Here is a 17385-nt window from a genome sequence, read left to right on the forward strand (position 1 = left end):
TCTCAAGACCGAAGGTGGAGCTAGGGTAAAGGAGTTGAATCTGAAATAACATCCCTGTCAGTTCTGTTCTGTCCTGAAAAGTACACAGGGAAGAAAAATCTCCGTGGAAGAGAGAGGAGGCTACAACAGGTGCCGAAGGCAAGCGACCATCTATGATACAACCTGTATGTAAGTTACATTGTAACAGGAACATAGAAACCCTTAATTGCCTCCTTTTTCTAAGGAAAACCATCTGACTTAAACAGAAAGCCTCGAAGGCGGCTAGACAAATACCGAAGTTCTATTTTGCCTTTTTACATTACAGATTATTTTGTTTTCTAAATGCCCTCAGGCCAGAAGAGTCTGCAAAATGAAGACAATTTTTTTTTTTTTTTTTAATGTCGGGTCAGGAGAGGTAGTGAGGACTCATTTGGGATAATCATAGTGTTTACTGAAGCCTTATGCATGTATAAGAATGTTATTTTCTCTAATCGCATATTTTGTTCCTGTAATGACTGAGTTGAATTCTAAACTGAACTGAGTAATCAATACTTAATGCCTCTATCGTGCAAATGAAGTCTTAGCTGTTTCAGATGGCATCAGATTGCTTCAAATGGGGCACATTGCTCTAAAGACGGAAATTAAAAGCAAGTGTGTCGACTTTTCTGTTTTTCAGGTTTGAAGTGAAAACTCACAAATAGCAGCACCCCTAGAACAGTCGCCGCCCCAGAAGTCACCCGGATGCCCAAAGGGCATTAGAAAGCATGAGCTATTACGGCAGCAGCTACCCGATCGTGAACGTGGACCCCAAATACCCAGGCTACCCCCAGGAGCACGTTCTAGCCGAGAAGCGAAGAGCAAGGAGACGTCTCCTCCATAAAGACGGCAGCTGTAACGTGTACTTCAAGCACATTTTTGGAGAATGGGGCAGCTACGTGGTGGACATCTTCACCACCCTCGTAGACACCAAGTGGCGCCATATGTTTGTGATATTCTCTTTATCTTACATTCTCTCCTGGTTGATATTTGGCTCTATCTTTTGGCTGATAGCCTTTCATCACGGAGATCTGTTGAGTGATCCCGACATCACGCCTTGTGTGGACAACGTCCATTCCTTCACGGGGGCGTTTTTATTCTCCCTGGAGACCCAAACCACCATCGGTTATGGTTACCGCTGTGTCACCGAGGAATGTTCTGTGGCCGTGCTCATGGTGATCCTTCAGTCCATCTTAAGCTGCATTATAAATACCTTCATCATTGGGGCTGCCTTGGCCAAAATGGCAACCGCCAGGAAGAGAGCCCAGACCATTCGGTTCAGCTACTTTGCCCTCATCGGCATGAGAGATGGGAAACTTTGCCTCATGTGGCGCATCGGTGAATTTCGCCCCAACCACGTGGTAGAAGGCACGGTCAGGGCCCAGCTTCTCCGCTACACAGAAGACAGCGAAGGGCGGATGACGATGGCATTTAAGGACCTAAAGTTAGTCAATGACCAGATCATCCTTGTCACCCCAGTAACGATCGTTCATGAAATCGACCATGAGAGCCCCCTGTATGCCCTTGACCGGAAAGACGTGGCCAAAGATAACTTCGAGATTTTGGTGACGTTTATCTATACTGGCGACTCTACCGGGACTTCTCACCAATCCAGGAGTTCCTACGTTCCCCGAGAAATTCTCTGGGGCCATAGGTTTAATGATGTCTTGGAAATGAAGAGAAAGTACTACAAAGTGAACTGCTTACAGTTTGAGGGAAGCGTGGAAGTCTATGCACCCTTTTGCAGCGCCAAGCAACTGGACTGGAAAGACCAACAGACCCACCACGTGGGGAAAGGCCCGCCCGCCCGAGGACCCCGCGCATCTGACACCAAGGTCAGAAGAAGGTCACTTAGCGCCACTGCCATCGTCAGCAGCTGTGAAAACCCAGAGGAGACCGCCGCCTCCACCACGGATGAGTGTAAGGAAGTACCTTACCAGAAAGCTCTCCTGACTTTAAATAGAATCTCTGTAGAATCCCAAATGTAGTCCTGAGTTGTAAGCACGAGGGCTACCAGTCAATCGTTTTTTACCGCCTAGCCAATCGCCTTAAGGCAAGTAGTCATAAACAGAGCTTTTAAAGAAGGTGATAGCTGTCTTTGATGGTGAAGGAAGATAAATAGAGCAGGTTAAACTTGATAAAAGGTATCTAAACATGACATCGTATCCAACTGTTTAACTTTTTTTTTTTGGCTAGCAAATTTTTTGTTAGGGGATGCTATTAAGAGGCCTAATGGATTAATTTACATTTCATCTCCTTTTGTTATTCCGTATACTTGTATAGTCAGGTGGAGGTATAATATTCAATAATGGGGAACACAGGACACTGGGATAATAGAAAGTAGAAAGGAAAATAGCATGAATAATAAAAATTTTAAATGGATCCAAATTGAGAGTATAATGAGTTACCTATAAAGACATGATATCATATAATCAAGATGCGCAGGGAATGCGTTCGGCAGATTGTAACATTGAGCTGTTAAACTGTGAGATCAGTCCCTGTGTTTGGTCCCCAGAGTGTCTCGGTATCAGCTGGCAGAGGCAGTGGCCGTAGGAAGTAACAATGCCGCCGGTTCTGACGGTGAATCCCCTGCCATTTGCCAGGTAACGATCAAGCAGTGCTAGAAGCTACTTTTTCTCTCATCCGTGAGGCAGAAGAAAAGTTGGCATTATTACTCAGAGAGGTATTTCTCTCTTAAATGCTCTGTTTGACTCCAACAAATGGCTCTGTGTGGAGGAGCAGAAATAAGGCAAACCGGAGCTTTGTAAGGTGGGTGACAAGGGGACCGCTTCTGTCCACCTCCCCACACCTTCTTTGAGGACAAAGGATCGGGATTCTGGAGATGGGGTGAGGGAACGGAGAGCCATAAACATCCTCAGACTCTTTGAGAGAAAGCGTGTTCCTGGGTCCTGGAAGACTGGAGCTCTGGCTACACAAGGGATGGAACCCTTTTTTTTTTTTTTTTGGCAGTTGCGGTGGGGTTAGGAGGTGGGGAGGCTGAGAGGGGAAAAGTATTTATTTGTGCCTAGAAGCAATTATGTATGTTTCCTGTCTTGGTCACTTTAGAAAACACAAATAACTTGAATTGTGAATTTTAAGAAACGCTTCCATTGAACTTGGAACAATCATTTAAATGCAGGATTTTGTGACTATAACTAAGGTGATTTTAATGCACATTATGAAGTGGATCAGCTAAGTGCTTTAGAATTGCTTAAATTGGAGGACAGGAGATAAATGTGTATACTCTATTTCCACGTTAAAAGATGTTAATTATGATTAAACACAAATCCAATCATCTACGAGTGAATAGTCACTCACTCTAAGCTTTATCAGTTGAAGACTTATCAGCTATATTCCGAATTATCTGTGTTATTTTTTACATTGTTGCTGAGCTGGTAATAAGTATATGCCACAGCTTTTTATTTGTTTATTTTATTTAAATATATATATGCACACACATAGTTTTTGCTTTTTTCTGGAAAATCTCTCTCTCTCTCTCCCCATTTAAATTAAAGCACACAAGTAGATTTTACTGAATCCCACAGTCCCAAGATTACCAATAGAAGTAAAATGTATAGGTCTATAAAGTTTTTCTTTTGTTTTCCTTCTTTTTTCTCCTTTTTCCTTCTTCCCTCCCTGCTTTCCTTCTTTCCTTTTCCTCCTCCTTTCTTTTGCCTGTGAGCAATAAAGTTATTTTATGATGCACAAGTGCAAAGCTTGTATTCCTGTTGTTGTATGGATAAGAGATCTGTTCAGGTCACAGGTTGCAAAATTGTCCTGAAACTTAACATCAGAGTGCTAAATAATGCATTTCTTTTTTCCAGTCTTGTTTCAGGAATGCAAAACCCATGTTTTTTAAATTGCACATGCCCTGTAGATTTGGATTTTGGAGCAGCAATTACTCAGCTAAATTAGAATATTACAGTCTACCAAGTAGAAAACAGCCAACACTACAACAAACAAACTTGCCCCCTTTCCCCCTTTTTTGGCATGTTTCACACCCATCTAGTTTCATTCACTTTCCTTCCTGGACTCTGCTTGTTCACGATCTTGCTTTGTTAGTATCAGGATAGAGGTGTCAATGTCCAATAAATACACTCTGTCGGGCTACGTGCCTCTTCCATCAAATTCTCTTACCCAGAATAGAATGTACAATCAGCAACCCCATGTAATATTTATCTCCCATTTTCTGTTTAGATTGATAACACACTTTGACACCCCAATGAGTTACTTAATAATAAAGATCTTAAAATTGTGCAAAAAAGTGTGTGCCTATGCTAGTGGAAATTCTGTGGGTGTGGTCAGCAGGGGGGACAGAGCACCAAAACTGAGATTGCTGTTTCATAGAGTTAGGATGTGGGCAGAATTAGAAACCCTTTTTCATTCGTTTCTAACAGCTTGCAGAGCAGCTCTATTCAAATGAATAATTAAGTGCTCCTGTAAGCATTGCTAGAAACCTCCCTGCAAAATAGCATTTCTAGTTGGAAGTGCTCTGTCAATGATGAGAATATTTTTTCTTCTGGCATTCATCTCCCCCTAAAAAAGACATTATTCAGTAGACCTAATTAGAAAATACATCGTAGCATCAAGGCACTGCTCCACTGTGTTTTATAGCCTGGGAGGAGGGAACACAGGAAGAGAGAAGGAAAGGCTATTTTCACGGACCACCAGCTCATCAGGTACCCTTAGGTGCTTTGCACAGATACACTTAATCCCCACACGGAAAACAAAGGGGTGGATATTTTTAATTTCCACGTCATCAAATATCTCATTCTTAACTTTATCCTGACTGACACATTCCCAACTGGGATAATAAAGTGCCCAGCTTAAAAAAAAAAAATTCCAACCGTGTTTCCCAGTCTCTCTTGCAGCCGAGGGTGGGGTGGAGGGCATGCTTCTGTGACGTAGTTCTGGCCCACGAGATGCCAGCAGAACTCTCTGGATGTGACTTTTAGGAAAGCTCTTCAGCTGAGGCTGACTTAGCTATCAGAGGCCCTCTTACCTTCATGCATTCATCCTGCTTCTCGCCTGGACCTCGAACTTGGTAGCTGATGCTCCTGCAGCCCTTCTCTTGAGAGTGAGAATCAGGGATGCTCCTTACAAGGGAAACTGGACAAGTAAGAAAGAGTGCAAGCCTAGATCGCACATCTCCAGACTTCTGCAGGGGTGGCAATAAATACGATTCCAAACTGACAGAGTGAGCCGTAGATCTAGAGGGAATTAACCAGGAAGCAAAGGCTGGGAAGGAAAAAAAGGATGTACAAGTTATGTCCAACCTGAACTTGTAGATGCCATTTCACAGAGCAGGTCTCTGTGGAAACCACATATTTTCTGGGAGAGTTGAGGAAATACCGCTATGATTGTAAAACAAATACAAAAAGAATTACTTTAGCCTGGAAATCCCTCTGAGACAGTGAGGGGCTGAGTGACCTTGATAAGATAATGGGTCAGGCCTGCTGTCGGGCTGCCCTTCATCTTTTTCCATCCCTCCTGCAGAATTACATTCTGTGTTTTAATGGGACTTTCACTAGGGCTGGTGACCTGAAATCTCTGGAGACTCAGGCCACCAAGCACTGTGCAGCTTGGGCAGAAAAGCAGGACTCAACCGAGGCTGTGTTTAAGAACCCCCGGCGAGATCAGACTGCATGAATTCATCCACAGGGACTCTGAATATATAATATACCGAGGAACCCAGACCCTGACTTTAAATATTTGTGTTTCATTCCGTCTGAGTTGGCCAGGATATGTGAAGTAGATTCTCTGGACCACTCTCCTTTAAATGATTGGGCACTCATTCTACTCTGTTTAAAATATTCTATTAGTTGCATCCATTATAAGCATTGAGTCTTCTGTTCTGAATATTCTGCAAGGCACTATAAGCCCCTGAGTTAATTTTTTTAAGGTAAGCTTCACCTTTGGACTTCTAGAAACATCCTTTACACCCTTGGCACTCTCTAAATCACAAAGCCCTGCCCCACTTCTAAATTTGCTGCGGCCAATCTCTCACTCTCTAACTTTCACTTTTAAAAGAGCACTATGACCCGTGCTCTGGAGGAAAAAACTTGTGGCACCACACACAGAACGCAGGGAGAATAACACAGACAGACAAAGCAGCAGGGAGGCACTTGGCAAATTCTCTGCGAAGGCTGTCTTGGGTGGGAGAGCTTTAAAAATGAAAGCTAGTAACTGAGACGCAGTTTGGAGCCACGTGTGGGCAGAGAGCAAGCAAGGCCTCCTACAGGGACGTTTTCCTGAAGAGGCAAAATCCTTGTGTTGCCTGGACACCGTGATTCCTCCGCGTTGCTTTGGAGCTTTTCTTCAGTAAGGAAAACCTTACGTCCAAGTGAATTCCCAAGTTCCTCTTTCACGGCTCTTGGTTTACTAAAGCAACTTCACACAAGCCTCTGACGGCCGTGTGGTTGGGTCATGAGATTTGGCCAGGGGCAGGCAGCGTCTTGCTTCATCAGGTCACCCCGTGCTCCTTGCCTCGGGAAATATCCAGGCCTGTGGTTTGGGATCTTTTGTGCAGAGTTTGGAGACTTAGGTCAACATGGCTGAATGTTTCAAAGTTCAGTAGACTCAGCTGCTGAGCACCTAGCAGGGAACGTTTAAAATTAAATAAACTCTTGCCTTTTGCTGTTTGGTCTCATTGATTTATTCTATTTTGTAAATACTACAGAGTAAAAGAATACTGGATCTCGAGTCTGTCTGTCATCCCAAGAAAAAGCCACTGGGCTGAGATTGAGAGGCTTCTAAATAATGAAGGTAACCTGACCTGGGTCATCACTGATGTCAGGTTCTCCGTGAAAACTCTGGAGACTCCACAGGCTGCCGAGAGAGAGAGAGAGAGAGAGGGAGAGGGAGAGGGAGAGGGAGAGGGAGAGGGAGAGGGAGAGGGAGAGGGAGAGGGAGACAGGTTAATCATTTTCAGTTTTCAGCAAGCCCGGTGGATGAAAACCCAAACGGATACTAAGTCTTGCTAAATTACATAGCCAAAGAATGCTTTTTCTCTGTGCTGTCATTTACTACTGGGCTTATAAAACCTTCTTAATCACTATCTAAGTAACGTGAACTTGAGACAGAAAAGCCCCGAGAGGTTTAGGCCCTGTGAAAACTTCTTTACAGCAAGTTATCAGAAACCTTCAAATTTCCACATAAAATACTTCTGTCACGTGCGCTGCACACTGCGGTTAAAGGCTCTTTACTTGAATTGGAAGCACATGTTGGAGATCAGTTATTTATCGTGCCTTGTGCTGCCTGTTGATTGTATCCGATAGCAGCTTGCCTGGGGAGGGAGGCTGGCCACGGGGCCGGATTCAGGCGACAGGCAGCATCTGCCAGCCGCTGACAAAGATTCTTCGGACATTGGGGGTCATCAGTGCATCTAGCCAGAATCCATTTTACATAGGAGGAAAAATTATCTGCCCAAAGAGACAAAGCCTCGGAGACGCAGCCGAGGAAGAAATCACCACGACCGACGACCGGGGCTCTCTGGAATCCCCAGAGGCGATAGTTGGTCCTGATATGCTGCCGGAGATAAGTTTTCTTCTGTAATCATGAAATGGGAAAAGTGACCCCTTGAAGACCCTCTGTTAAATGGAAGCCCGTTATTTTCTAGAAGTGCTTCTGAACGGAACTGTTGATTGGCCGTTGATTTTTTTAGAGAGGCCGGAATGTGGGCAAGGTTTGGAAAAAAAGTGTGGGAAACAGCTGGTAAGAGCAACGATGAATGCGGATAATCTTTTCTAGAATGTAAACAAAATGGTTGAATTTTAAAAATCTCACCCGTTTCCAGGGCAACGCTAGTGCACAGTGGGGCACAGCCCTGAGCGTGGACCAGCCACCAAGCCTTTCACCTTGGAAGCAGGAGCACTGAGTCTTCCTGCAGGGCCAGCCTTCGGGGATAAGGACACACGGTGAGCGGTGGGGTTTTTCTTCCAGTGAATGGATGTGCTCCATTCTTTGAGGCAGGCCCTAAAAGGAAAGCAGACCAACCTGAGACAGACCCAGACACCTGGGCTGGCAACGTTTGCTCTTTTTAGTAGTCGTACAACCTGGAGCAACTTAGCTGGAGTTTCTGATTCCTACTTTCCTTATCTATAGTTTTTCTTGCTGATTTAAGCTGAGATTGAGTGCAGGCTTACGGACCAGACTGCCTAGGTTTGGATCCTCTCTCTATCTGCTGTTTGCTTCCCGCGTGACTTTGGGCAATTTTCTTAACTTCTCTGTGCCCCAGTTTTCTCAACTGTGAGGTGAGGAAAATAATCGTACCCATCTTACAGTTGCTGTAAGGATTAAGCGAGAGAATATTTGTAAAGTGCTTAGAACAGTAGCTGGCACAGAACGAATGCTAATAATTGTGAGCTATTATTATTATCGCCAGCAGCAAAGTCTTAGGTTCTTTTAGTGTTTTGCCAATTAATATACATTCCTTAACTTTTAATCTGGACTTACGCCAAAGGAAAAAAAATTAAAAAGAGCAATCATTTGGTAGAAGGAATATAAATTATTGCCATCCAAATGTAAATGATTTGTATACGCTCTTACTCAAACCACTTGGAATGAAGTAAATCAAACTTCTTCTCCATTAAGTGAGGCATCAGGATTTAGTAAAATGGTGCTTTGAGAATAAAAATACTACTCTACTCAGATACACTGAAGGCTTAGTGAATGGTACCAAACCAAGGAAAAGCCAGACTGCATATCATACCGTGTGCCCCCCCATTCCATGTAAACCACCTGCTGGGTATTAACTTCAAGCTGTTTCAAAAAGTGTTTAACTTTTATGTCACAATACCATACATTATACTCAAGCTTCTCAATATTTTTCACTAAATTAGAGGGGTCCTGGGAGGAGCAATCTCAGTATCCAAAAATGATCTATTATGACCCAAATAAGCTGCTGCAAATTGAACTTGGAAAAACTTGGTCTATGATGTGCTGGTGGCCCCAGGAATACGCGAACCACCCAGGAGACTGGCTGCCTCACTTCAGGTGCCAGACAAGAGGTGTTGAAGTCATTTGGGATGAGGAAGAACAAGTCTTTTTCTCTAATGTGTGACATCCTATTGTAAGAGGGTCATGGACTTTCAATCAGACGGAAGTGGGTTCAGATTCCAGATGCGCCCTGTGCCAGCTGTGTGAACTTGGGCAATTTCCCAATTGTCACTGAGCCTCAGTTTCTTCTTGAGTATAAATGGAGATAATAATACTCACACACACGTATCCTGATACACTCTTCACAATCCATATATATGTGTGCACGTGTGTGTGTGTGTGTGTGTGTGTGTGTGTGTGAAGATATACACATAACTCCCTGGCACTTAGGAGTTGCTCAATCAACTAATATTTCCTGTGTCCCTCTATATCTATCAGTCCTAGTAGCATGTTTCAAAGGAATTTGAAAACAAAAGCATTGTTAGCTATAGCATTAGAATGCTTTATTAATGATCACAAAATTATTTTTTTCTAAATATTCATGCTTTCACTGTGATGTGTAGGTTGATGGCTGAGGTCAACTTCCTAAATCTATTGTCTTCCTGCTCCCAAGAGTAATTGATTTTAGTCCCAGCACTGCCACTAATGAGCTGTGGGATTTGGGGAAGTTACTCAACCTCTCTGGTCCACAGTTTCTGAACACTCCTGGTTTGCTTTATATTTTTTCATGATTCTTTGAAGCCACAAAATGTGATGTCTTCCCCCTCACTTTACTTCTAGCCATGACTTTTTTTTTGTTTCTTGTTTTTTTGTGTGTGCTTTTTTCATTAACATATGTAATTTACTACAACCTTTCCTATTCTTATGATTACTGGACTATCTAACTTTAACAGAACAATTCCCCTTTCATGTTATTTTCTGCTTCATTTCAAATCTTTCCTTAATGTATAACTAACTGTGATGTACACTGAATACTTCTCATGATAATAAACCAATAGTTCATTTACAATAATAATATCTGTTGAACTTAGTTTTCAGATCTCATATTACTGTACTTTAAAAAAATTGGACCTAGTTTAAATGGCAAAATTTAAGGCATTTAAAAATGACACAAGTCTGATTTCATAAAAAATGAAATACTGCTTTTGCAATTACAAAGGTCGGAAGCAAGTAGTGGCATAAAAAATGTAGTCACTAAAGTACAGCACTAAGATTCTGATGAGGGCAACCTGAATTTACGACCAATGAACAAAGGGCATCAAATATGCTATTAAATTGTTGAAATGCCAGAAGGCTTAATCTATGGAAGTTGGGGGAAATGCTCAGCCAAGGATGCTAGTAGCCCTTTGTGTTATTATTAACTGATGCATCTGCAGATCGGTGACTTGTGCAGTGAATGACTTAGACAACTGTACCTGGCCAGCCTGTGTTTCATTTCCATTTGGGAAAAAGTGGCTGTTCTTTTATATCCTCCCGGTAAGTATGTAACTGACTACGATCGCAGCACCTGGATTCCCAGACCCCAGTGACCTCTGAGTTCCCTGAGCCCTGAGGAGAGATGGTCTGATCTCAATGCCAAACAATCATAAAATAAATGGAGAGCACATTGCAATATTCTGGGGTTTCTTTCCAGGATCACATCTGGTGTGGAACTGAGAGAAATAGCAATTTGCAAATAACAAATCTGAACCAAAGTTTCCAAAATGGCTCTTTTATTCTTACATTATAAATAAATATCAGAGTAGTCATGAAAGACTAAAGCTTTGAGAGCAACATCTGATTCATCAAACAATATAAAGTTTTGTTTATCCTTTTCCAGAAATGTACAATAACTTACTATTATCTAAGCTGTCATTTTAAAGCTTTGGACAATAAATAAAGGATCTGCACACCTACTTGTGTAGGTTGGGGCTTCTGTGGGTTGGGGATTGGAAGAAAGCAAAATATTAACAATTTTGCAGGCAGAAGGAAGAAGATAAAAACATAAATAAAGACACTTTCTATTTTCACCAAAGGCTAGGGCGATGTGTTGGTCTTTTGGAATATCATAATGGTAATAATAACAACAGTATTAATAACAGCAATTATGTAAAAGCCTCCAGTAATTGCAATTCTATTAGGAGGTTGAGTCTTTCTGGTCACCATTGTGCCACCTTGTGGTCACAAGAGAACACATGTTTTTTTCCATGAAGTAAATCCATTAAGTTTTTATTTTCCGCCCTCACTTCTAGGGGATGATATTTGGAAGAATAACTTGGGAAGCATGTTGCCAATAAAGCCTAGAAACAAAATATAATGGGCACCATTCAACTCAAAAATCGCATATGCTTAAAAGTGACAAATGGCAGTGGTCTAAGGATGAATTCCATGTACCAGATTTTCCCTCTGCTACCTAGACATGGATTATACATTTAGAAGATGAAATTCGAGTTCATGAAGACGGCCACTCTCGATCTACAAATACAGGCATCGAAGTCTGGATCAACTCCATTGAGAACCTAATAAATAATTTAGCAATCTATTTATAGCATGAGAAAGCAGCCAGCATTTAGGGATCAATGACCAATATACTGTATGAGGATAATAATCATGTCAATGCATATATAGAAGCAGTTTAATAAACACAATTTTAATAATATGAGTGAAGATTTGCTTTGTAAATAGGTATATTATGATCTTATAATGTTTATGCATTTCAAAGAGTTTTGATATTCATTTAAAGGATTTTTCTGTTTTCTGAGTTCCACGTATGTCAGCATCCGGATGTGAGGAACAGAAAAAAAGAGGACTAGCCACCTTCCCACGTAGCACAGTCTGCTGGCAACTAAATAATATATTAATATTTTGTAATCAATTCAGAAATGGCCACTGTTTTATATTATTAGTGCTTGTTTCATTAAGCATATAGTTTTTGTTTTTTTTTTTTAAAGATTTATTGATTGATTGATTGATTACTATGTTGGGTCTTCGTTTCTGTGCGAGGGCTTTCTCTAGTTGCGGCGAGCGGGGGCCACTCTTCATCGCAGTGCGCGGGCCTCTCACTGTCGCGGCCTCTCTTGTTGCGGAGCACAGGCTCCAGACGCGCAGGCTCAGTCATTGTGGCTCACGGGCCCAGTTGCTCCGCGGCATGTGGGATCCTCCCGGACCAGGGCTCGAACCCGTGTCCCCTGCATTGGCAGGCAGATTCTCAACCACTGCGCCACCAGGGAAGCCCAAGCATATAGTTTTTATCAAGGATGAAAGTATCAGAAAAAAAAAAAATGAAGTTCCAGCAATTCTCTCATTGTAAATAGCGTGTGTGTGGAGAATGAGAGAATGTAATAAATTCTCCTAGATGCGTAGCCATGCTCGTATGGGCTTTAAGTCTCTTCATCCCTCGCTTGGCCTCTGTCTCTTCGCGTCTATATCTGTGAACTTCTCCATCTCTCCTCTTCTCACTGTCTATATCTTATCTCCCTGTCTTTCTGTGTCCCTCTTTGTCACATTCTCAAAATTAACCTTGACCAAAATCTAGGAGGTGGACGGCTCTAGATTTGAACCCTAGCTCTGTGGATTACTAGCAGTGTGCCTGTGGGCAAACTACAGTCATCCCTTGGCATCCGAGGGGGACTGGTGCCAGGACCCCTGCAGATACCAAAATCCCCCGATGCTCAAGTTCCTTACATAAAATAGCAGAGTACAGTTGGCCCACGGTGTCCGCGGGTCCCACATCCCCACACATACCCCGCGGATGGGTTAAATCCCCAGATGTGGAACCCTCGGATACAGAGGGCAGACGGTACTCCACCTCCAACTCAGTTTCCTTATATGTGGAATGGGCCTAAAAGTTCTGACCTCATAAAGTTGTTGTGACAATTAAATGACGAGTTGCATGCAAAGGCACTTCAGACAATAGCAGCGCGGAGGAAATGTTCAGTGCTTGGAGACTGTTTCTATTTTTATAGTCTGAACAAAGATCTCTTCTCAATATTCAAATCCCTGTCGTCATAAGATGTTGCAGTACTGCCTCACTTAGAAACATAATGTCACCATAAATTAGGTATGTATCTCATAGAATTTTAAAACACAAAAATCTCCCATGTACCTCTTCTAACCACTTTATCAATGAAATGATAAGAATCAGAAAGCATCTTGCCAAGCATCCCATAATTAAATAGCAGAACCCATACCTGATCCATACCCTCTACCTCTATGTACTTTCCCAGTGCTGTGGCAATGAACAATGGTTCTCATTCCAAACCATGGCTCTATTTTTTGACCTTCCTTCCTTCCTTTATCTATCTATCTATCTATCATCTATCTATCTATCATCTACCTATTTTCCAGGTCTAGAATTATCTCAGTCAGTGAGATAAATGTTTTCAGTCACAGTACCTGATTTTTCTAAAATTCATTAATTCATGTATTCACATATTGAGTGTCTACCTTGTGTCTGGTCATTCACAGACATTGTAAAGGCAATAATGAACTAACCAGAAAAATAATCTTGCCCTTTTGAAACTTACAGTCTAGTAGGAGAGACAGAAAGTAAAGAAGCAAATACATAATTTAATGCCAGGCGTAGTTAAGTGCTATGTAAAAAAAATAAAGGGGTGTATCCCAGCAAAGAGCGATGGATGCCATTTTAGATAGGGCAGTCAGGGAAAGCCTCTCAGTTGAGGTCACATTTTCTCAGGAAGCTAGAATAGAGAAAGTAACCCATGTGGATACCTGCGGAAATAGAATTCCAAACCAGTGCAAAAGCCCTACAGCAGAAACAAGTTTGAGAATCTGGGGAAGTAGCAAAATGGAAAGAGTTCAGTTTTGTGTTTCAGATGCCTATTTGATACTCCGGTGGGAACAAACAGTAGGAAGTTGTGTATCCATGCGTTTTGAGTGTGGGAGAAGGTCAGGTCTGAGGATGTACCTTTGGAAGCCTTCTACGTAGATCTGTAGTTAAAGGTATAGGCTTGCATGAGCTCTGCCAGGAACTGAATGGTGGCTGGGGAGCAGGGTACCAGATCCAGGGATGCTGAAACATGGTGAGATAGAGACACAGAAGAACTCATTGACCATGGACTTGAGTGTCTGCCTGGAGTAAATGCCTGACTCAAGGAGATTCAGTGAAGGACAAGGGGTAAGAAAGTAAGGACAACTTTAGAAAACTTTTGATAGACAAGGGAGAAGATAAGTGCAATAATCATAGCTGGAGGGAAAGACAGGGTCAAGGCAAGCTTCCATTTCTTCTTTCTTTCTTTGTATTTTTCTTTCTTGTGTTCGTGGGAGGTCGTTGAGCATGTTGATGAGCAGATGGGAAGGATCCCATAGAGAGGAAAAAATAGATGATGTAGGAGAGAGGAGATAAAGAAGTAGAGTCTTTGAATAGATGAGGAGTGGCATCTCTGGTTTACAAGTGGAGGGAGGGTGACATCAGAGCCATAGGAAAACAACATATCCAGGTAGAGATGGAGAAGTGGGTTTCAAGGTGGGGTAGAGAGGACTGATGGTTGAAGACATTATCTTCTCTTTGCTTCCTTTTTTTTTTTTTTTTCCCCAGTATGATGAGAAGCAAGGGAATCAGCTGAGAGTAAAAGGTAGTAGAAATTTGAGTGGAGATAGAAAATGTTCAGATCCTCATCTCAGAGACCAGGGGTGTGAATGGACTAGGGGAATAGAATAGGATTGCCAGCCGTCCCAAAGTCCCCTCTGAGGTTTGTGGTCATACATTTAATGTGGTACATATATACAATGGAATATTACTCGGCCATAAAAAAGAAATAATGAAATAATGCCATTTGCAGCAACATGGATGGACATAGAGGTTGTCATACTGAGTGAAGTAAGTCAGACAGAGAAAGAGAAATATCAAGTGATATCACTTATATGCGGAATCTTAAAAGTAGTGATACAAGTGAACTTATTTGCAAAACAGAAACAGACTCACAGACTTAGAGAAGGAACTTATGGTTACCGGGGGGAAGGGTGAGGCAGAGGTATAGTTACGGAATTTGGGATTGACACGCACACACTGCTCTATTTAAAATGGATAGGGACTTCCCTGGTAGTCCAGTGGGTAAGACTCCACGCTCCCAATGTAGGGGGCCTGGGTTCGATCCCTGGTCGGGGAACTAGGGATTGAACTAAGGATGCTGCAAATAAGAGCCCCCATGCCGCAACTAAAGATCCCGTGTGCCACAACTAAGACCTGGTGCAGCCAAAATTAATTAATTAATTAATTAATTTGAAAAATACATAATCAATAAGGACCTACTGTATAGCACAGGGAACTCTGCTCAATATTATGTAGCAACCTAAATGGGAAAAGAATTTGAAAAAGAGTAGATACATGTGTATGTATCACTGAATCACTTCGCTGTACACCTGAAACTAACACAACATTCTTAATCGACTACACTTCAATATATAATAAAAAGTTAAAAAAAATAAAGTAACATCAGCCAGCATGACTGTGTGTTTTTCTTCATCTAGAACATTTATTATAAAGCTTAGTTCCCAAGAATTTATCCGTTTAAAAAAGTCCAGCCTTCCGAATTAACATGCTTTATTTTTGCGAGTGGTCCATGCACTCACACGATTCAATAACAGAGATAACTAATTTGATCTGCTATTAAAACATGAGTTGTGAAGATCTAGCAATTAGCAGCTTGATTACCATTTTGGCTCAAGAAGGACATCCTACCACATCAATATACCAAAGAGAAGATAACGCTGACGCTTTGCAATCTGCCAGCTCTCCATCTCTCTCTCTCTGTTTGGTCATAACAATACAACCAACTGTGGAAGGGAAATGTGTGAAGTGTGTTGGGTCTCTCTCCTAGCCCAGGGGTCTGGATACTATTTCACACGCTGGTTAGTAACAAAGCCTAGTGAAAGGGGCTGAGGGCTGAGTGCGTGAGCTGGAGAACCATGAATCTGTTTCGAACTGAAATTGTTCTGCAACAGTGGCCACCTGGCTACTTTGGGTCAACGCTGGGGTTGAATAGCAATCAACTGAGAAACGAAACTTTCAAGCATTTATTTGTCCTCACGATAGTTTAACTTATTGTTTTTCCATTTAGATTTGATGTTTTTCTTCCACATGTGTGTATAATATCAAAACTGGGCCTTTCAGTTAAAGCCAACTGCATACCCAGCTGTATACCCTTTGCTATATACCCTTGCTGTAGACTTCCTCCACCATGGACCTTCTCCATGTCCACTTTTTTGGAGTTGGGGAGGCGAGAGAGTCCTTAATGAATCTGGTGCTGCCTTCATTTGGGATCCATTCTTTGATATCCTTTTAGAAAAAAGTCTTTTTAAATTCGACTCCTAAGTTTACTTTTCATGATTTTAAAATTCCCTCTTATAGAACACACAGTTAAGGAAGTTTAAAATCTAATAGGGTTATTTGCAATCAATTTATCAGAACATAAAAACTAAAGAAGTTCATTTTTCATTCCAAGTGTTCTAAAGAGTGAGTGACGGAGTCACATCTTATAACAGGTGTTTCTGTGAATAAATGAAGTAGTTGTAGAGCTGTGTTTGCGTTTATATTAGGGCATGCGTGACCGTATTGATTCAAGGGCATGTGCAAAGTGTATTCTGGAAAATATTGAAAAATAGCCATTTGTGATGTAAACTAAACTCTATTTTAATGGCTATTTTGGGGCTACTTAAATTCAATATTTGAATGAGGGGCATGCTCGTATTTATGTAAAATGCTTTGTCGGGTCACTAGAATAAATCATTGATTTTTGTTGATGATCGTAATCTGTAAACAAGAGAGAGGCTTCCAAAAACTTGCTGGTATGGTTATTTACAAAGGAAACACTCTTGAAAATATCCACTACACTACCTTCTTGTGTTCTGATTATTTGCAAGAATGGCTGCCAGTCTGTTTAGTCTTTCCAGGAGCCTCTGTGAAGGAAATCCATATTCCTGTAAGAACATTGTGTTGAAAAGATACAACATTATTGTTTTTAAATGCATATACAGTTACTCGCGATGAAGAAAGAAGGCAGTGGTCTCTAAGTTAGCATTTTCTGTACTGAAAACTACAATGATGATGACGATAATAATGTCATAATAGTAACAACACCTTTAGATCAGCCTTCAGAGGTCATCAGATTAAAGTAACTGTGCAAAAACAAAGAGAAGAAATAAGATAATAAAGCCATGTTGAATGTCATAGAACTGAAACCCCCCAAGGCATGGAGAACCAAGGTAATGACTCTCATTGAACTGTGTTTACATTATAATCATTTAAATGATATGACTGCCAGAGGACTTAAATTCATGCAGGAGTTTTTAAAATTGACTATAACAATTTTATTTCTAGTAGATCAAATTGCTAAGAGAGCCAATAAAATAAAGTACAATTTATGCCATTTTAGTGTGGCCAAAGATACCACAGAAAAATAACTCTAGGCAGAACCTTGTTCAACTCCCTCTTCA

The 17385-nt window shown here is 41.5% G+C and overlaps 1 protein-coding gene and 1 long non-coding RNA gene across 10 annotated transcripts in view; one reads left to right on the forward strand and one right to left on the reverse strand.

Annotated features, from left to right (window-relative positions):
- Positions 1 to 6652, forward strand: part of KCNJ16 (potassium inwardly rectifying channel subfamily J member 16) — a 162027-nt gene extending 155375 nt beyond the window's left edge. For 5 of the 9 annotated variants that reach the window (XM_082370484.1, XM_082370479.1, XM_082370480.1 and 2 more), the window contains one exon: positions 656 to 6652. In XM_082370484.1, the coding sequence (XP_082226610.1) occupies positions 744 to 2003 (1260 nt within the window). In that variant the 5' untranslated portion in view covers positions 656 to 743 and the 3' untranslated portion in view covers positions 2004 to 6652. Of the gene's footprint in view, positions 1 to 7; positions 169 to 655 lie in introns of all 9 variants that reach the window. The other 4 variants (XM_082370477.1, XM_082370478.1, XM_082370481.1 and 1 more) reach the window with 1 other exon arrangement.
- Positions 1 to 17385, reverse strand: part of LOC309617797 — a 502721-nt gene that overhangs the window by 86774 nt on the left and 398562 nt on the right. The window lies entirely within an intron of this gene.

Source organism: Balaenoptera borealis (genome assembly GCF_965194805.1).
Source record: "Balaenoptera borealis genome assembly, chromosome: 20".
Taxonomy (NCBI): domain Eukaryota; kingdom Metazoa; phylum Chordata; class Mammalia; order Artiodactyla; family Balaenopteridae; genus Balaenoptera; species Balaenoptera borealis.